Source organism: Sinocyclocheilus anshuiensis, unplaced genomic scaffold (assembly GCF_001515605.1).
Source record: "Sinocyclocheilus anshuiensis isolate Anshui unplaced genomic scaffold, SAMN03320099.WGS_v1.1 scaffold437, whole genome shotgun sequence".
NCBI classification, from domain to species: domain Eukaryota; kingdom Metazoa; phylum Chordata; class Actinopteri; order Cypriniformes; family Cyprinidae; genus Sinocyclocheilus; species Sinocyclocheilus anshuiensis.
Window position 1 is genome coordinate 1,226,299 of NW_015539902.1, and position 21,219 is coordinate 1,247,517.

Sequence of the window (21,219 nt, forward strand, 5' to 3'; positions counted from 1 at the left end):
TGCTAGACAAAAAAAAAAAAAAAAAAAGTCAAATTTCTGATTTTATCTCTTGCTATTCTTTTTTTTTTGTCAGAATGGTGAGAAAAATGTCCAAATTGTGAGATAAAAAGTTGCAATTACCCTTTTTATTTGTTATTCCATGGAGGAAACAAGCTTCCACGCTTTTGTTATAATTAGTAGCTTTTTGCCTAATTTTCTATAAGACCGATTCTAATTTACACTGCCGTTCAAAAGTTTGGGATCAGTATGTTTTTTTTTAATTTATTTTTTAATATATTTGAACAATTTAAAGAAATTAATACTTTTATTCAGCAAGGATGTGTTAAATTGATAAAAAGTGATAGTAAAGAGATTTCTATTTTGAATATGCTGTTCTTTTTAACTTTTTATTCATCAAAGAATCCTGGAAAAGTATCACGGGCTCAAAAAAAATATATAGTAAGCAGCACAACTGTTTCCAACATTGATAATAAATCAGAATGATTTCTGAAGGATCATGTGGCACTGAAGACTGGAGTAATGGCTGCTGAAAATTGTTGTTTTAAATTACACAATATTACATTATTTTTTCTCTATTTTTGATCAAATAAATGCTGTCTTGATGAGCAAAAGATACTTTTTTAAAAAACAAAAAAAATCTTGCTTATCCCAAACTTTTGAACGGCAGTATACATATGTTAAATAAATAAATAAAGTTACATTTTCAATTTGATCTGAATTGACATTTGTCATTTCAAAAAGTTTAAAGACCAAAGTTGAATAGTTGAAACTGAAAGATAAGTTGATTGAAATATGTGCAAACGTTTGGCTGGTAGCAGTGTATGTGGGATATGAACCTGGGCAGGGTAGAGATCTGGTGTCAAACGCACAGTCTCCAGCCTCCAGAGCCACCACTTCATCCTCATTCTCATTCTCCGTGTCACAGTCCAGCTCGCTGTCACTGCTCATGCTCGGCAGCACATGGTGGGGCTGCTTCTGGCTGAGGAGACCTATGGACAGACAATCATACATTTATATGAACTGACAGATGTCAGTACTGAGAAAACATTTTTTTTGTAGTAGTAGCTGTGCTTTATTTCCTATTGCACACTAAGAGAGTGTTACTCATGAAGCACCTGAATAAATGTAATTTCCTGAGAAATTTGATGTTCAGTTAAATGACAACACACAGCGTGTGCAGTGACTCATCGATGCAACACTAGTGTAACTTGCTGCAGTATAATTATACCCCATGTTTTTTCCTGTTTTTGAGTTTTCAAGAACGGATCGATCTTCATGTCTCACCTTCATCAGGGCATGAGGAGGAAGAGGATGGTTCAGCCAGTGACAGCAGTGACTGATGGATCTCGCCGTCACCCTCTTGGTCACAGTTAAGAGAGCTGTCTGTCAGCAGGCCAGACCTGAGGGATACAACCTTATTAAAAAAAAAATTGTTTTTAATGCCATTTTATATGTGAAAAAAAAACGACTGAATAAAACAAAAAAAACAACAACAAATACAAAAACAAAGCAAAATGTTATATTAAAATATAATAAAGCTAAAGATTGGCACACTCAAATTTTACAAACCAAAATAAAAGCAAATATTAGCATGGCAGAAACAAATAGTGTGTCATGCTATTTATGTGAAAAAAGAAGACAATCAAAACAAAACATCGGCATGCTGACTGAAACGAACTAAAACACAAAATTAAAAAAAGTAAGGGTGAAAAAAGGGTGTCATGTTATTTCATGGAAAACAAAACAAAACAGGAAAAACAAAAAGCCAAATATTAGCATTAACTAAGCCAAACAAAACAAACAAACAAAAAAACAAACTACACCAACCCAAAGAACACAGAACAAAGCCAAAAACTGAAATGATCAAAGACATTAAGCTTCTTATTTTACATGAAATAAACTAAAACAAAAATTAGGATGGTAAAAGCAAATGTGTGACAAGTATTTAATGCAAAACAACTAACAACAAATACTACTAAACAAAATCGAACCCAAAAACAAATCAAAACAGTAAAACAAAAAAACAAAACAAAACTTAAAAAAGTCAAATATTAGCATGGTGAAAGCCATTGTGTGTCATTTAACCATGCAATGTGAGAAAAAAAAAGCATAAGTCTCTTAAATAAAGTAAATACCAAGGCCAACCACTGATTTACAGCGTCAGAAGAAAACTTAAGAGATTCCAATAATAACAATGAATGTAATGACAAATTAAAACCAAAGAGCTGCGCGTTTTAATGTCTATTCTAGATCTGAAAACAGCAACCTTCATTCAGGCTCACTTACTGCATTTGTTTAAGAATGGAAACACACACACACACACACACACACACACAAACAATACGCTGTGCTGCTGATGGCTTGTTTCTCTACATTACCCGATGGCTGGAGTCCTGCGCTGTTTGGTGGCAGGAGCAGCTGCTCCACTGAGGCCTGTGACGCTGAACAGGTCTGAAGCTGAAGCTCCATACAGAAGTTCCTCATGTTTGGAGCAAGAGGGCTTATCAGAGGAAGAGGAGCTGCTTCCCAGCGAGGGAGGAGAACTCTGCACACTGCGTGCTTTCAGCGAGCCTAAAAAACACAGATAGCGTCACTTCTAAACGATTTGAATACACCTTGTAATATCAGGGTTGAGTTTCCCAGAAATCTCTCAAAATGAACATTTCAGATTATTCCTAGCGTAATTGGAAGGGTTTCAAAGCTATTGTTGCATCTTGGGATGAGCAAAAGGACATATTTTCGTGTTATCTGAACAACTAGTTAAGTAGTCAGTTTTAGGGAAGCTGGTTAGGTTAGATTGACATGGCATCTTAAAAATACAATGCTTATGGTGCAAGATGCTGAAAAACTGCATGAGATGATAAACTAGTAGATTGATGTCTAGTGTAGTGTACTGACCATTCAAAGAGGAGGGTCCCTCGGGTTCAGTAGGGGAGTCTCGTCCAGCTCCTCTCAGCTCTTTCTCCCCAGCATCCACAGCCCTGCGCAGTGACAGTCCACCCAGAGCTCCCACGCTCTCCTGCTTAGGAGAACCAGCCTTCTTCACTCCTAAAACAAAGTCACACTGAATCTACAACAATATAAGATTCTTTAATGGTTCCTGAAAGAAGACTCTTATGCTCACCAAGGCTAGATTTTATTTGATTATAAATATAATAAAAACAGTAATATTGTGAAATATTATAACATTTTGAAGGAAGTGTTTTCTATTTTAATATATTTTAAAAAGTAATTTATTCCTGTGATGGAAAAGCTGAATTTTCAGCATCATGATTCCAGTCTTCAGTGTCACATGATCCTTCAGAAATTCTTCTTATTTTCTGATTTGGTGTTCAAGAAACATTTTTTATTTTCAATGTATAAAAATGTATAAAAATGTTTCAATGTACAAACAGTTGTGCTGCTTAGTATTTTTTTTTTATGGAAAATGTGACTTTTCTTCCAGGATTATTTGACTAACAGAAAGAACTTTGAAATAAAAATGTTTTGTAACATTATAAGTATCTTTACCATTACTTTTCACTGCCTCATTTTGATGTTTCATGCAGTGTGATATGCGATACTCTATCTGAAAAGTATTTTAAAGAGCATTTTGTTCATTATTTAATAATCAATACAATTGTCAATCAGTTTTAAGAGCTCATGATAATTGTAAAGACTACATGCTATATTTGTCCTTAAAGTACACAAACTTTTAAAAAAGCACCTAAATTACACAATTACTTTTACAAATCCATCAAAATTTTTATTTAAAATCTAAACTTCATGTTACTAAAAAAACTGTTTTATGTGTCATATGAGGTAATCTAGCTCAGTGTCATACCACTTCGAGAGTGTCGTGATGAGACAGGCGCTTTGAAGAGCAGTTCGCTGGGTTTGCGACTGGGCCCCATCTCCGAGTCCATGGAGGGTCCCTGATCGTGGTTTGAGGCTCCCTGAGAGGAGATTCGACCGGCTCCACTGCGTGCTTCCAGCTGTCCTTTTACGTCTGACATCTTACTGCGCACTTCTGCCATCTGAGCCTTCAGTCTGATCAGGACCCCTGAGTCTGGGGCTGACCGACGCACCGCCTGAGGCCGACGCTCACGCTCTTTACGAGAAGGCACTGCAGCAGCTGTCAATCAAAAACGGTTAATGAGTCATGAATCATGTCAACTTTACAGTCACTTCAGAGTGAGTTCATGTTCATAATTCCCATCTCCAATTTGAACACATCAATGACACCTTGGCTCTGGAGGAGAGAGGTAGGGGGACGGGGCTGCATCCCCCACAGTGACTCCACATGGCTGCGGTCCTTCAGGTCCAGTAGTTGGATGAGGATGACCGGGTCGATCTCCAGGAGGCTAGCTGAGCTTGCACCTGCCCCACGCCTTGAACCCCGGGCACCTGCACCAGAACCTCCTGACCAGCAGTGGGAGACAGTTAGTACAGACTGTGTAAGGTTAGCATTATGCAGCTATAGTCAATAGGTAAGCATGTAGAGGTGGTGGCCAGTAGAGATATGAAAAGTACAGGCAGAGAACTTATCATAATTGTGAGAGAGTACAGTACAGTGGATTACATCACAATATGCAGCATATGGACTGTTTAATTTTGTTTTTTTTTAAATATTGCACAACCCAAGGTAGTAATGTTTATGAAATTGTGTGTATTATTAACAACATACTATTATTATTATTAGCATTTTAAATATTTTGAATTAACATTTTTTTACTTTTATTTTAATTAAGTTTTAGTATTTTTTATGTGCTTTTGTCAGGTTTTTTTCCCTGAATACATTTATTTAGATTTCAATTTTCATTTGTTATTTTATCTTTAGCTAAAGCTAGGCAGCATTTCAAATGTTCAGTTAAGCTGATGTACTAAAATTACTAAGGCTAAAGCTACATTTAAAAATAGATTTTTTTTTAATTTAAAAAATATTTTTTTATTTAAAAAGTTTTTCCATCTAATATTTGTATTTTATTTTTAGCTTTATTTCAAAAACTGAAAAACTATTTTAATAGTTTTAGTTTTAATTGAAGTCACAATGAAAATCAAAATGGACTATTTTTGTATGGAAATTGAATCGTTTATTATTAATGATTTATCCGTGCACATCATTTTATTTTTTACTTTTTAAAGGGGTCATATGATGCTGCTAAAAAGAACATTATTTGGTGTAATGAAATGTGTTTATGCGGTTTAAAGTAAAAAAAACCACATTATTTTCCACATACTGTACATTATTGTTTCTCCTCTATGCCCCGTCTTTCTGAAACGCGTCGATTTTTACAAAGCTCATCGGTCTGAAAAAGCGAGGTGTGCTGTGATTGGCCAGCTATCCAATGCGTTGTGATTGGCCGAATACCTCAAGCGTGAGACGGAAATGTTATGCCCCTCACATACTGTTGATGCCGTGTCCCGGCCTCAAGCGATGAGACAAAAACATTAAAGCCCATTACAAACGAAGCATTTGTTACATCCAGTGGGGACATAATTACTGATTATAATGACTTATACTGTCTTTTTACGCGTTGCGTTGCATTGAGGTGTGGCTGACTCTGAACTTTTATAAAGAATATCTCTTTGGATTTGAGACTTTAGTCTTTGCAACTTTACAGATCTTCTTTATGCACCAAGAGCTTGTAACACTCCAAAGAGAAAGGAAGAATGACCCCTTTAACTTATTACATTATAGTCATATAGTTAAACATTATAGTCCTAGGTATTTTTTTGTGGGAATTATTAAATGTCATTTCAATTTAGTGAGCACTAAACGTCTTGCAGCAGAAGCTCTGACAGTGTTTTAAACGGCAGATTCTGCAGTCAATCTTCAAAGGCTGATATGATAATTTGGCTCAGTTACATCACTACAACTGATTAACAGGGTGTCGCAGTCGATGACACTTCAAAGCCAAGTGTTTCAACACACCAAATTGCCATATGCATGACACTCGCTTTTCATTAGAAACAGCATTATTTGAATCAATGTACGCTTGGACAGAGAAACTGGTTCACCTGTTGCCCCGGCAACATCATCGGGTAATTCACCTTCCTCCAGGTCTAGATTCCCACTGTACTCCACATCATTCTCACCAGACCTATAACGGATAAAAACAAGTCACACTTGTGTTATTTCTCTGGTACTAGTGGAATGTCAGCAGCAAGTAAACAAATCTACAATGCATAACCAGATCAGTGCTAAAATTTCGGTTTAAGTGTAGAAAGGTTTTGAATGATTAATTGGATCCCAATGGAGCTAAATGAGGTGTGGCTGGCATTATGTCCCCAGTGTATCACCACATGCTTTAAATAGACCAGGATTCGTTTGCGTGGCTCCCCCTGTTAATAGTGAGAAGTGGTATAGTCTGAAATAAGCTGCTCCACAGGAGGTGTTGAAAGCATTCTGCTCCAAGCATCCTGCTGAATATGTGTGTATATGTGAGTGAGTGTGTGTGCGTGTGTGTAAGGGTAACATGCACCATTGTCTCAGGCTCAACTGTGTGATGACTCCGTTCCCTCCAGCGGTTCTCTGCGCTGATCCACTATAGTATTTATAGAAGCTAAGAGCTTCGACTTCACATGGATACATCGAACAAATGTTTGCTTACCCTGCTAGTATTTACACGGGCCTTACCAAAAAAATTATATATTTTCTTTATATATTGAGAAAAAAAAAAAAAAAAAAAAGAGTTACTCTCATTAACTCATTTAGAAAATAAAAATAAAAAGGAATAAAATAAATAAATGCATAATTCCCCACAATATACATGAAAACAATAGGTTTTTAATGTTTTTAAATATTAAATATAAAGCTAAAATATTAAAAAAATAAATCAAATAATAAGAAAAATAATAATTATTATTTCCCAACAATACACATAAAACAATAGGCTTTCTTTATATTGAAAAAGATGATTAATAAAAGTATAATAATAATAAAATTAATCATATGTAATTGGACATCATTGCATTTGTACTGAAATTGCTAATCGGTCATGATGCATTCTGGAAAAACATGACCAACCACCTACTATCTGGTAAACCACTGTGCTGAAACAAAGGTTTTGAACTTTTCCATTTTTTGCAGATTTAAATGAAAACAAAAAACAACAACAACAACAACAACAACAACAACAACAACAACAACAACAACAACAACAACAACAACAACAACAACAACAACAACAACAACAACAACAACAACAACAACAACAACAACAACAACAACAACAACAACAACAACAACAACAACAACAACAACAACAACAACAACAACAACAACAACAACAACAACAACAACAACAACAACAACAACAACAACAACAACAACAACAACAACAACAACAACAACAACAACAACAACAACAACAACAACAACAACAACAACAACAAGGAGATCAAACTGAGACATTTGATTAAGAACATTTCTATGCACAAGACTTCACAGGTTTGCCTGACTGACATCAGGATGCATGTGAAGCACAGATGAAGCACACATTTAGCACAGAGAACCTTAAAAACATCTGACGAGTTTAAAAAAAGAAAAGAAAAAATTGAAGCTTTTTGTGCTGTATATCAACATGTTCAATCTCAAGTGGTCACAGGAAACCCATTTGAGATGATAATACCAGTTGTAAACAGAGCCTAACACCCCATAATTCCCTCTTTCCCCTACTTTATCCTGAATAAGCGGCGCTTCTGACATTTGGGTAACGGTAAGTGCATGGGCACCTTTACAAAGCCAACATGAACAGCTCACACAAAACACTCCAGCAAATAGAGTCAAAGGTGTGAGAGAATGTGCGTGGGCCTGAGAACAAGAGAGCACGAGTGTGTGTGCACACTGGAAAAGCCAGAGACTGTGAGAACAAGCATTTGTAAGCAGGAGGCAGAGGCTCTGATGACTCATTTGTCTCATCTGGTTGGAGCAGTGTGTGCGTTTGAGAACTGTGTGAGCGGGCGGTAGCCGGCAGCATGAGCAGAAACATGTGAGGTTCTGACTCCAACACCTCACTACAGAAACACGAGCGCTCTCACAGAGCCTACACAAGTCAAAGCTGCCAATACTGCTCATTCTATCAGATTGTGATAGGACAGGACAGAAAGAACAGCTCTCTGGTTAAACACAGAGTACGAGGGAATGCCTGTCACAAATGTGGTAGCAGCCCTAATTAAACTGCACTTTCCAGCCGGGGGGAGGATACAGCTGTTACCCTATGGCACACAAAGCACCATCTCGTGCGAGAATCTTAGTACACTAGTATTTACCACACCATGAGGACGTGACCTAGCAAATGATGAGTACTGCTTTAAGAGTGAAAAAAAGGGAAAACACTATAAGAGCTGATCACGATTTTGCCAGAAACGCTTTCAAAAGACCTACATTATCTTCATATATCCCACAATGAAGCTTGTGACCTTCATCAAGTGCTGTCTTCCAACAAGTATGGTAAAATAATATTATTATTATTAATGGCTTTAATTATAGCTAGTTAGTTAGTTAGTTAGTTAGTTAGGTTTGCATCAGAACTGTTAATCATTGCTGTGATTCTGCCTGGGTAAAAAAAAAATAGTTCACCTGAAAAAATAAAAAATATATCCTGTCATTATTTATACACCCTCATGTTGTTAGAAATTTGTTTTAGTTTCTTTCTTTCTAATAAAATTCTCCAAACAGAAAAAACTCCAAGCTGCATTTTTCCATATAAAGAAAGAAAATGAACAGAGACTATCAAGACTGTCATTCAAAAAGAAATGGAAAACAAGATCAAGACAAAAGCACAAAATTAAGTAAATGGTGACATTTTTTTGAACTATACTGGTGACTATAACAGTGGGCCTCAAATGGTACTGCTTCAAAAATCACATTCTGAAATTTTAGCAAAGAGGTTTTTAAATCGTGTACGTACATGGTCTCTTCGTCAATATCATTCTCCTCTGTGTTACTGGTGGCTGTGGAGCTCCCAGAGGTGCTACTACCGTCCAGAAGATTGACATCTTCATCTCCAGTTAGACAGTCCACCTCCAGATCCCCGTCAGACAACTCCTAACATTGCATCAACACATCATCATCAAACTGTTCCTAATGTGCGCAATATAACATCAAATAGCTCCAAGCATGAAAATGATTCAAGTAATGTGGCTGTCAGGGCTTCAGGTTCACTACATTACATGTAGGCTTGTTTTCTTTAGAGATCACAATGAGTGTAATCTGATTTGAATAGCATATGCCTAAAAGCAGATGATGATGTAAGAGTGTGTATGTAAAAGATGTTTAAGATGTGGCTATGATGAAATGATGGATAATATCTTAGGGGGAGTAAAAAAGAAAACGAAAAAGAAACGTTTCTAGTTTTCAAAGTGAACAAGAAAAAGTTGAAGGTTTTATTGCTAAAATAATGTTAAAGGGGTCATATGATGCGATTTCAAGTTTTCCTTTCTCTTTGGAGTGTTACAAGCTGATTGTGCATAGATAAGATCCCTGAAGTTGCAAAGACTAAAGTCTCAAAACCAAAGAGATATTCTTTATCAAAGTTAAGACTCTGCCACGCCCCCCTAAAACGGCTCGTTCTAACACGCCCCAACATATCTAGGTCACTATGTGGAAATATTTGCATAATGCCGCCCAAATGTGCAGGCAAAGAAAGATGATCTTTAAAAAAGCATCATATGACCCCTTTAAATAATAGCAATGAATTTCACCATGCTGCTCTGACAGGCCTTACATTAGAGTCATCATGCTGGGTCTTCTCTTCATCCTCATCTTCTTTTGTCTCTGCTGAGGCTGCCTGACTCCCTTCCTCTAGTACAGAGCTCTTTCCCTGACGGGAGTCTCTCCCGGAGGAAGTCGTGGGGCAGAGATGCCGATCAAATGGAGAGGAACTCCTCGACTTCTGCCGACGGAACAGTTCTATAGCTAACCTCTGAACAGAAATACACCAAAATATAAAAAGCATACATGACATAACACAGTTTGAAAGAAGTGTTTCTTCATTAAGTTTGAAAACATCAACAGGCATTACATGTTACAGCATAAATATTACATGGATACCTAATGCATTCATAAATGGCCACTTCTTTCTATACAGACTGAAGCGAGTGCATTTCAAATTCGGTTCACGTTTGAAACAACGCAGTTTCTTGAAGCCAGATTCTAAGTAGGATGTATTCAGGGTAACATAAAACTTTAACACTAACCTCTTTTAGGTTGTTGATCTGTTGAATGTAGCTTGACTGGGCTGACTCCAGCTGAGTTATGTACCAATACTGATCTCTACACTTCTGAAAAAACGTAGGTGATCGCACTTGATACCTGTGAGATTAATTGAAAAGGCAGAGCATGAGAAATGAACAAGACAGCATACACTGGATACATCCTTGGATAGTATATCATGCATTTCATGGTAATTCTAAAGGAGGAGGAAATTCCATTCCCATTCCATTGAACACAAATACTGTACGCTTGCTGTGTCAACAGGCTTTAAAGGGGTCATGAAGTGCATGGAAGAAAAAAAAACTTTTTTTTTTATTTTGTAGGCCTACTGTTCTCTGCTGTCCACTTATGTTATCAAGAATTTTGATTCAAAAACATCATAATTTAGAAGTAATAGGCTATTTTCTGTCCTGTTTTTAACCCCCTCATCAGAACTCTGCGTTTGAATAGGCGTGGCGGACAGTAGACTCAGAAGTAAATGCCCACTGCTATGACTGGCTAATAGTTGTGTATGTTTGCCAGCCTACATCCTTCACAAAAGGACGCTGCAGTGATTTAGGTTTAAAATGCATAAATACTTATTTCAAACGATCTGTTTAACAGACAAAGCAATAGTGATCACGTAATATAAACGGTTACTCACAAAACTGTGTGTTGCAACATTACTGTTGGATCCAATATAGTCAGCACAGCATCCTCTTTTAGTTTCAATCTTTCTGAAAATCCCACTCGGAATTGTGCTTTATTTGTAAATGAATCAGCGGTAAAATCAAGTGAACAAAGGACCAAGTTCTTACTGACGTGTTCTGAAACTTCATTAAAAATAAAGTTCATCCACTCTTTCCTAACATTGGGATCAGAAGGAAGGCAATGCAAAGACTGTTCTCTCGTTATTTACACTACGTGTGTGAATCAGTGGGCGGGGCTAAACAGGCAGCGATGTAGAAGCAGGCGTTTGAGCTTCTTCTGCCAAGGCGGTGTCATTACATCATGAAGGTCGTTTTGGCAGACTGGCTTTAATATAAGCTGTTTTTAGACTAACAAGAAAGTTTTGAGTTCTAAAACCTACAGGATGTTTTTATAGCACAATGACCTCTTATATGTCAAAAGACCAAGGGAATTTGGTTTCTCAGTTCATGACCCAGTTAATAACCAAGTAAAAAATAGTAAAGGTACTATTTGCGACATAAAATCTAAAACTACTAATTGTCAGCTCGACCCACTGCCTACTCACTTGTTTACCATCTTTGTCTTCATTAATTACTAAAATTATTCACTCTTCACTTGTTTCGGGTTCTGTACCTTCTTCTCTTAAAACTGCTATTATTACCCCTATACTAAAGAAATCAGGGACTGATCAGTCAAATTTTGAAAATGATCAACCAATTTAGAGCTTTTTCGCATTTGGCTCCCAAACTCTGGAATAGCCTTCCTGATAACGTTTGGGGTTCAGACACATTCTCTCCGTTTAAATCTAGATTGAAGACACATCTCTTAAGCCAAGCATTCACATAATGCATATCATAATCTTGTACTGCAGTTATATCTGATCAAATGCACATTATTATTCTTTAGCTTGGGTTGAACAAATCATTTTTGCTTGGTTGGAACAGCAGCTACGCTAATTATGTCTCTATTTGTTTCCATGTTTGACACTGACATCCCGTGGTAACTAGGAATTACACAAGCTTTAGTCTGGATCCAGAACACCTGAGAAGAGATGATGCCAACCCCTCAGAGGACCTCAGAAGATGCCAATCCTGAAACAACATACAGAACTACCAAATTTTGCTATAAGTTTGATTGCAACATATAATCATTGCTGTTAATAGTGTTCATTGTGTTTATTGTGTTTGATTACATCATTAACTGATTTTTACCGTACATTTCTGCCATGTGTACAACTTGACATAGCCACCACTGATAAACTACTACTAAATATATTGTAGAAACTTAATTCTCTGTAAAGCTGCTTTGCAACGATTTGTATCGTGAAAAGCACTATACATATAAACTTGAATTGAATTTCTAATTTGCCATTCATTTCTAAAATCTTGGAAAAATTTGTTGCAGCTCAAGTTCACAATCATCTCTCCAATAATAAATTGTTTGAGCAATTCCAATCCAGTTTACCCACCATAGCACAGAGACTGCTCTTGTCAAAATTACTAATGATTTGTTATTGGCAGCTGATTCTGGTTTATTAACAATAATTGTCCTACTTGACCTTTGATACGATCTTGCACAAGATACTCCTGGACAGGTTAGTTTCTATAGGGATCACTGGCACTCCCCTGTACTGGTTTAGGTCTTATCTTACCAGTCGCACTCAGTTTGTTCATATTAAACATTTTAAATCAAGACCATTTACAGTTACTACTGGTGTCCCTCAGGGTTCTGTTTTGGGCCCACTCTTATTCATCATCTATTTACTTCCTATTGGCTATATTCTCAGGAAATATGGTATCCATTTCATGTCAGTAATATTACGCATACTGCGTATTTTCACCTGTGTAACATTAATCGCCTTCATGCCTCTCTCACAATGAATAATACTGCAATTATTATTCATGCACTGGTTACCTCACATATCGACTATTGTAATGCTCTCCTTACTGGTCTTCCTTCTAAACTTCTCTATAAACTTCAATTGGTTCAGAACTCAGCAGCTCGTGCTCTTTCTAGGACTTCACCAATAGAGCACATTTCTCCAGTTCTCCAATGTTTACAGTGGGAAATTAAAGACTGGCTTTCAGCCAACTTTCTAAAACTCAACAGTAATAAAACTGAGGTCTTACTTATTGGTACAAAATCTACTTTGACTAAATCTGATTCTTTTACTGTGGATATCGATAATGATGCAATTTGTCCTTCTCAGCAGGTCAGGAGTTTGGGTGTCATTCTGGATAGCACACTTTCTTTTGAAGCTCATGTCAATAATATTACGCGTACTGCGTATTTTCACCTGCGTAATATTAATTGCCTCCATACCTCTCTCACAACGAATAATACTGCAATTCTTATTTATGCACTGGTTACCTCACGTATCTACTATTGTAATGCTCTCCTTAATGGTCTTCCTTCTAAACTTCTCTATAAACTCACTCTGATTCAGAACTCTGCAACTCATGTCCTTTCTAGGACTTCATCAATCAAGCACATTTCTCCAATTCTCCAACATTTACACCGGCTCCCAGTAAAGTATCGCATTGATTTCAAAATGTTGCTTCTCACATTTAAGGCACTTCACAACCTTGCTCCACCGTATCTTACTGACCTTCTCCACATCTATACTCCTTCTCGCATTCTCAGGTCTTCACACTTGATCTCTCTTGTGTCGCCTCGTATACGTTTAAGCACCATGGGAGCAAGAACTTTTCGTTTTGCGGCCCCTCGCCTATGGAACTCTCTCCCCCACCCAATATACGGAAAAGTGACAGCCTTCACACTTTTAAATCTCATCTTAAGACTTATCTTTTTTACCCAGGCTTTCTTATGACTTGCTCTTATTAAGCCTTTATTGTATTTATAATGCATGTATGCAGTTGTGCTGTTGAATTTTGCAATGCTAGCAGGATTTGTTTATTTAACTACTGTTTTGACCAATTTGCTTGCTGTAAGGTGACCTTGGGTGTTTAGAAAGGCACCATTTAAATAAAATGAATTATTATTATTTATATAAAAAAAGTCAAAAATTCAGCTGCAAGATCGCACCTGAGCACAAGAGTGTCAGTCTGCATATTCAAGTAGCCCTCACTGGCGAGAAGGTCCAACCTGAAGAACCTGTTATACCCCCAGCACTCGCCCACCTCAAAGTCTGATGCAAATTCTCGAATGATGTTTTTGGTGGGGTCACTGGAGGCCTGATGGACCATCTCCACCCTGTATTCATACCTGAAAGAAATTCAACCAGTTAGACTTTAAAAACAATATTTGTGACACTGCACAGCAGGATGACAGGACAGCAAGTGCAGCCTACTTGGACGTCTCTGGGAGTCCAGCTGACAACTCTAGAAAAACAGAGAGATAGTTTCCTCGAACAACGCCATTGCCATCCTAAAACACAACAACAACGTCTGTGAGAATAGGAAGAGTCTGTAAATTTCAATTTGTCACCGTGTTACGGGTGACAAACTTACCGGATAAACCTTCAACCTCCAGCACAGGCCTGATATCTGGAGCGGGGGGCTGTAGACGGGGTCTGCTCTCTGCCGCAGAGTACTTACGGCAATGAGACAACACCAATTCAAATGACGCAAGAAAACTAATGCAGCATTTAAGATATAAATTAATAATAAAGACAAAGGGAGTGTGATTACCTGAAGTTTGCCAAAACAAAAGTGCTTGAGTCATAGGCAGGGACCAGCTCACTGAGAAGAAATGAGATATGACTGTGAGCAATTTATCTTGCAAATCGAAATGGGAATGTCTCTACAAGTTCACCGCAGACTTCATATCACTCATAAATAAAGAAGTGTTATTCTAAAATCTCACTGGAGAAATAGCACACTGTATTGGCCTACAAATTGACATTATGATCGAATGGCTTTATAAGCCTAGAGTTGTTTTTACAAGTGTGCATGTTTATTCATTATTCATAGACTGCCACAGAGTGCGCCAAAGTTCAAGCTTACAGAGATCTCGTCTCTGTGTGTGAAGGAGCAATATAACAGGTACAGTGTCTATGTTTGTGTACCTGGTGAAGTCTGGTGGGACAGGAGTGGTGACAAAAGACTGCATGGGCTTCCTGTGAACCTGCTGGAACATGAGCAGGATCTCTGGACTCTTAGAGATCAGCTCACTCTTACTGCACGAACGCAGCTGTGGGGAGAAAACACACTTGTCACAAATCAAAAAGTCTACAAACATCTGAAATGACTCATGAATTCTTCTAAATTCTAATTTAATGCTATATTTTAATTACAAATTATTGTAATTACATAATTTAAGTGAAAAGCTGAACTGAAAACTTCACATAAAATTCAGAATTAGTATTTGGTTAATCACATTTTCTTATTTGACCCATTCTACTTTATAACCTTACAATTAGAAATTGTAATACAAATGTTTATTTTCAGGTCTTAATTGTAGTTGAATTGCACATTTTCAATGTAGTCTCAAGACTTCTAACTCCATTGCACATCTGCTTTATTTTACTGATACACCAGATCCACACACCTGATGTTCCACTTCCTGCAGCAGAGACTCCAGCAGTTCTGTCTCCTGTGTCAGAGAGGTCTTCTGTCCTGTGGGTGCATCAACTTTACGTTAGACCAAAATAACCTCAAATGTCAGATTACATGAAAACTGTCAGAACAAAAGCATGTATGTACCCATGAGTGTGATGAGTTTGTTCTTGAGCTGATTATCGAGCCGAGCAATCATCATTTCCACAGCATTTCGGATTTCCCTCACCCTCTCATCCTTTGCCCCTCGCACCGCCTCAACATTCTTCTCCTGAAAAACATAAAATGTAAAGGTATAGCTGTCAGAACTTCCAAAATTGATATCATAAATCAAAAAGTATGTGGACACCCAAACATGCTCCCATATAAATATTTGAGCACCAAATCAGCAAATTAGAATGATTTCTGAATCATGTGACACTGAAAAATAGAGTAATGATGCTGAAATCATTGACGCTTTAAAGTACATGAAACTAAAAGTTTAAATTGTAATATTTAAAAAATATTACTATTTTTACTATATTTTGATCAAATAAATACAGCTATGTGAGCTTTAGCATTAATAGGGAGTTGGCTCTCCAACTTCCACTTCTAGGAAGATTTTCCACTAGATGTATTTGTCCAGGTAATGTACATTTGTTTAGTGCTGTGGCGCCCTCTATAGGACAATCCCCTGACGTAGGAGCTATAAACAGTAGCTGATGGACTTCTGTGGGTTTCTTGGCATCCTGGAGTTCTACATTATGTAAAATGCCTTCAAAAGCACTTATCAAACCAGGAATACATGTAATTAGATAACATTTGATTAGTCATTAGCAGTTCCATCTAAAAGGGATTTGTGGCTGGTAAACTAGCATCCATTACAAACTGTCAACTCAGAACAGATCTAAATGGCTCCGTGTGGGCGTGAATGAGAAGCGAGGGTGCTTACCACTTCTTGAACCAGACTAATCAGCTCCATTAGCCGGCGCCGCAGCTTGGCCACCTCCTCGTTCACCTTTGTCACATGCTGCTCGTAGATCTCGGCCAGGGGTTTGAACGTATGACCTCCGTGCTGTGGAGAGGTGGAGGAGATAAGCAAGTTCCTGTTTGAGATAAACTGACATTCATTCATATTAGGCACAGTATTATTCATTGATAATTTGCTTCTATGTGTGACCAGTCATGTTTTAGCACAACACATTTGGATCTGAGGAAATGACAATTTACCAGCCTGACTAATACGTTTTTAATTCAGAATTGCGTACCATGCCTCCCCACAGAGCGCACTGGTGACAGATGCACTTCTTACAAGTCCAGCAGAACACACTCAACTTCTCATGATGGTTCTCACACCTGTTAGGGTGAGAAGAGAGAATCAGTGACAGTGAGTATTAACTCTACACTAATTGGTCACTTAGTCATCCCAGAAAATGAAAACCAAACATAAGCCAATGGTGCATCTTTTTTTCTATATGAAAACATTTTACCATGCCTATTTTTCCTAGGAAAATTCAAATACTGTATGAAAAGCCATGATATAAATAATGTTTTAAACATTTGTGCTGTTAATATTTTTGTAGAAACTGTGGTACAATTTTTAAGAATGTAAAAAAACACACACACACACACACACTTGAATAGACATTTTTAACATTACAAAGTCTTTACGGTTACTTTTGATCAGTTTAATGCATCCTTGCTGAATAAAAGTATTAATTTCTTTCTTTATAAAAGAAAAAAATACCTTACTGACCCCAAACTTTTGAACGGTAGTGTATATATTGCACATTTAATATTATATATAGTTATTCCACAGGGTCAAAAGTGCCCATGGTACACTGTACTGCAGCTGTCAAGACTGCATTAATATTCAGTATTACACACTTGTCTTTGTCGTTCTCCTCATGTTTTGTGAGGTTGCAGAGCTGCAGTGTGTCCAGTTGTTGAGTCACTTCCTCTGCCCAGCGACAGTTGACCAGTTCCCTCAGCTGAAGTGGAGCTCTGAATACAACACCAGTTTGATTAGCAAAAAGAACCATATACATGTTTGTTAATATTACTTTTTTTTTTTTTTAGAATAGAGAGAGGACAGAGGATTAAGACTGGTATACATGCTGGATTAAAGTTGATTCTATAAAAATTATGCAATGTTTGAATTTCCTCAGCTGAAGCGGAGCTCTGAATACAACACCAGTTTGATTAGCAAAAAGAACCATATACATGTTTGTTAATATTACTTTTTTTTTTTTTTAGAATAGAGAGAGGACAGAGGATTAAGACTGGTATACATGCTGGATTAAAGTTGATTCTATAAAAATTATGCAATGTTTGAATTTTTTTTTTTTTTAGATCAACCAAAAGCAAGTATGGGATATGGGATGAATGTGTGCCAGCACTCCAGATAAAGGAGTTTTTGTTTGAGCTTTAATTATAAAGCTGTGGTTTGAACACACTTCAAACTGCTTTGGCAATTATGTAAGTGTGTTTCTATTGCCAAATATCAGGTGGCTCTGGTCCAGCTGTCTAAAGTTTTTTTTTGGATGCGGTTCCCTTAATGTAACTAATCAGTGCTTCCCTGAAATGATCTCATTCTGCAAACTCTAACAATAGAAAAATCAATACTTAATCCTCTAGATTTACCTCAAAGACTGTCAGAGCTCAAAACATCATTTGAATTTGAACCTCAGAACTTACCGACAGTGGGGACACTGAGCTCTCTGTTCAGTCAGCCATCGCTGCCAGGAAGAAAACAGAAGAGCAAAATGTACTCATTTATAAATGCTACCTTGTCTTAGCCTCCGAATCAGTAAGAGGTCAATTATTAAAATACATGATGTGTTTTATTAGTGGGATTCTTCCCAACATGGCACACTTGGAAAACATTTAAAAACATTTACACTGCTCATTACTTAAAGTGTTTTGGCAAAAACAACTGAAATATATCTCAAGTGAAAGATCTCAAGTGAAAGGTGACGTGTATAATATTTGTGTATGATAATAATAATAATAATAATATTAAACACGCTTTAGAAAGCTTATTCAACCAAATCCTCAATATATGAATTTAGTCATGTCCTGTCAAGCTGACACAATAAAGAGAGCACAGAAAGCGTTGATTAATTAGACCGACACTGTGAGCTCCTCTAGGCTGTGTGTGGTATGATCATTGTGCTGTTAATGAGTGTGTATGCATGTGTTTGCTCACCCGGATGCAGCTGAAACAGCACAGTTTGGAACAGTGAGGGCAGAGACGGGCATCACGCAGCTTTTCCATGCAAATGAAGCAGCGGAAGACTTCTGCTATACTCTGAAGAGTTAGTTGATACATGAACACATTACTAAGTTAACGCGAGACTAATAACATTCACTACAATATAATCAAACCGTTTATGTTCTTAAAGCAATAGTTCACCCAAAAATATAAATGTGTTTAAAATTTATGGGGTTCTTCATCTGAACAGATTTGGAGAAATTTAAGCATTACATTACTTGCTCACCAATGGATCCGGTATAGTTAATGGGTGCCGTCAGAATGAGAGTCCAAACAGCTGATAAAACATCACCACAATCCACAAGTAGTCTACACAATTCCAGTCAATCAGCTAATGATCTTGAATTAATAATAAACTACTAATCTTGTAAAGTGAAAAGCTGCATGTTAGTAAGAAACAAATCCAACATTAAGACATTTTAACTTACATCCATTACTTCTGGACAAAATAATCCATTAAACTGTAGTGATCTGTGCATATTTCACTCCAGATTCAAATGAAATTACTTTTTCACTGGAGAAAGCATTATTATGGATAGAGGACTTTAGCTGGAAGCAACAGTCTGACGTTAAAAAACATCCTGATGTATTTGTTTATTTCAAACATGCAGCTTTTCACTTCACAATACATTATTTGATGGACTGGAGTCATTTGGATTATTGTGATGTTTTTATCAGCTGTTTGGACTCTCATTCTGAAGGCACCCATTCACTGCAGATGATCCACTGATGAGCAAGTGACATAATGCTAAATTTCTTCAATTCTGTTCTGATGAAGAAACAAACTCACCTACATCTTGGATTACCTTTAGGTGAGTAAATTTTCAGCAAATTTTAATTTTTGGGTGCACTAATCCTTTCAGCCAAAAATTAACATTCTGTCTTCATTTACTCACCCTTATGCATTTTCTCATGTGCCTCAAGCTTGTAATATAGCGCACAAATCTTATTGATCACTGATAACTTTTTTTTTGTCATTTGGGAGTCTTGAATCTCTATTATAATGACAAGAGTGTTCAGGAAATTTCTTATAAATTCACATTTTGTGTTCCACAGAAAAAGGAAAAGATACTTGAATGACATGAGGGTGAGTATAATGACAGATTTTTCCTGTTTGGCTAGAGGTTGAATGTTCTGTGTCAAGTTTTTGTCTTTAAACAAAAGTCAACTTGATGCCAGCATAAATCATAAAACATACACAAAGCATAAAACATACACATACATCATACTGTAAACATACCTCAACACTCTGCTCATCCATTTCAGCCAGTTTTACTTATGACAGTCAAATATACCTGATGGGAGAACCTTGGTGGCTTTCACTGCAGTAAAAGCAGAGAGCAGAAACCATTCAGATGCTCACATTTTAGCAGTATAAATGCACACAGTCTGCCAGTCTACTGAAGGACAGCCTACAGTAGCTCTCTATACATGCCTGGCAACTCAGAGCTGATGTGACAAGTGACAGAAGACATTCATCTGTATGAGCTTATATGACTGCAGATGGCCAAAACACAGGATGAAATAAACACGTAATATTACATGAACTGCCAAAATGCTGCAGGATACATCTGCCAACATCAAATGGAGGCCTTCATGGTTTTATAAAGCAAATAACGGTATCAAATACAAGATATCAATGGTAAAAGTTCACAGATGATTGACTTTAACAACCAAATAACCCATAAATGGGCAACATAGCGACCAATTCGAGCAATAACAAACGCTGTCATCTATTAAATATGTCTGCAGGGACAATATTTGAGCACATCCAACAAGAAACATCTTCACGTGCGAGCTTATAACTCAATGCCAATACAGAGAGGATAAGAAACGACTGATAAACCGTTAAAATAAAAAATATATTATAAATAAATACACAATACATACACTAGCAGGTGATATAGCACAGGTTAGCATTTAGCAAGTTAGCTAGTGGGATTTGCACAAAACTCAATGCACCATACAGAAAAACCTCGTATCTATCAAAATGCATTTACCTTTTAATGTTGCCCTCGAACCCGTCACTCCGACTGTCTACATCAAACGCTATTAATTTAGTGTTTTATAAACAGGTATTGTAGCATCAGACTGCTTGTTTATAGACTAGCAGCAGAAAGCAGCGAATGTAGCGCCTATATGCCATTGTCAGTCACCATGGGAGACCGTGTCAATCACCATGGGAATCCGTATCCACCAATCGTATTTACTGTTGGTAGCCGAGTGGATTAGCATTAATCAACCACGATCGCCCATTACGAGTGGGCGGTTCATTTAGCGTTGTGACACGCCTACTTAAAAGCGCCAACATCAAATATTTAAAGAGGTCATATGATGCGATTTCAATTTTTCCTTTCTCTTTGGAGTGTTACAAGCTCTTGGTGCATAAAGAAGATCTCTTCGAATTTCATATTAAGAAATTATTTTAACTCGAAAAGCAAATTATGCTCCCTTCGAACTGGATTTATTTAAAATACAAAACTTTGCAATCCCAGACTATCTGTAATCAGCAGCACATTTATAACTGGAATATAATTTAATTTCATTCACATGTGTTTCATAAACACATAATCCTTTATGGA

The 21,219-nt window shown here is 37.1% G+C and overlaps 1 protein-coding gene across 1 annotated transcript in view; it reads right to left on the reverse strand.

Annotated features, from left to right (window-relative positions):
* Window positions 1–20,826, reverse strand: part of LOC107686133 (E3 ubiquitin-protein ligase TRIM37-like) — a 27,227-nt gene extending 6,401 nt beyond the window's left edge. Inside the window, exons 1-24 of the mRNA XM_016482992.1 lie at window positions 20,638–20,826; window positions 19,878–19,959; window positions 18,572–18,673; window positions 18,061–18,101; window positions 17,251–17,367; window positions 16,632–16,719; window positions 16,316–16,438; window positions 15,532–15,655; window positions 15,377–15,444; window positions 14,895–15,019; window positions 14,518–14,568; window positions 14,338–14,419; window positions 14,178–14,254; window positions 13,913–14,092; window positions 10,183–10,297; window positions 9,711–9,908; window positions 8,895–9,031; window positions 6,001–6,083; window positions 4,225–4,401; window positions 3,824–4,114; window positions 2,899–3,048; window positions 2,379–2,571; window positions 1,285–1,400; window positions 837–989 (exon numbers count right to left, since the gene is read on the reverse strand). Of these exons, the coding sequence (XP_016338478.1) occupies window positions 837–989; window positions 1,285–1,400; window positions 2,379–2,571; window positions 2,899–3,048; window positions 3,824–4,114; window positions 4,225–4,401; window positions 6,001–6,083; window positions 8,895–9,031; window positions 9,711–9,908; window positions 10,183–10,297; window positions 13,913–14,092; window positions 14,178–14,254; window positions 14,338–14,419; window positions 14,518–14,568; window positions 14,895–15,019; window positions 15,377–15,444; window positions 15,532–15,655; window positions 16,316–16,438; window positions 16,632–16,719; window positions 17,251–17,367; window positions 18,061–18,101; window positions 18,572–18,673; window positions 19,878–19,898 (2,812 nt within the window). The 5' untranslated portion in view covers window positions 19,899–19,959; window positions 20,638–20,826. The remainder of the gene's footprint in view (window positions 1–836; window positions 990–1,284; window positions 1,401–2,378; window positions 2,572–2,898; window positions 3,049–3,823; window positions 4,115–4,224; window positions 4,402–6,000; window positions 6,084–8,894; window positions 9,032–9,710; window positions 9,909–10,182; window positions 10,298–13,912; window positions 14,093–14,177; window positions 14,255–14,337; window positions 14,420–14,517; window positions 14,569–14,894; window positions 15,020–15,376; window positions 15,445–15,531; window positions 15,656–16,315; window positions 16,439–16,631; window positions 16,720–17,250; window positions 17,368–18,060; window positions 18,102–18,571; window positions 18,674–19,877; window positions 19,960–20,637) is intronic.
* Between the last annotated feature and the right edge of the window lie 393 nt (window positions 20,827–21,219).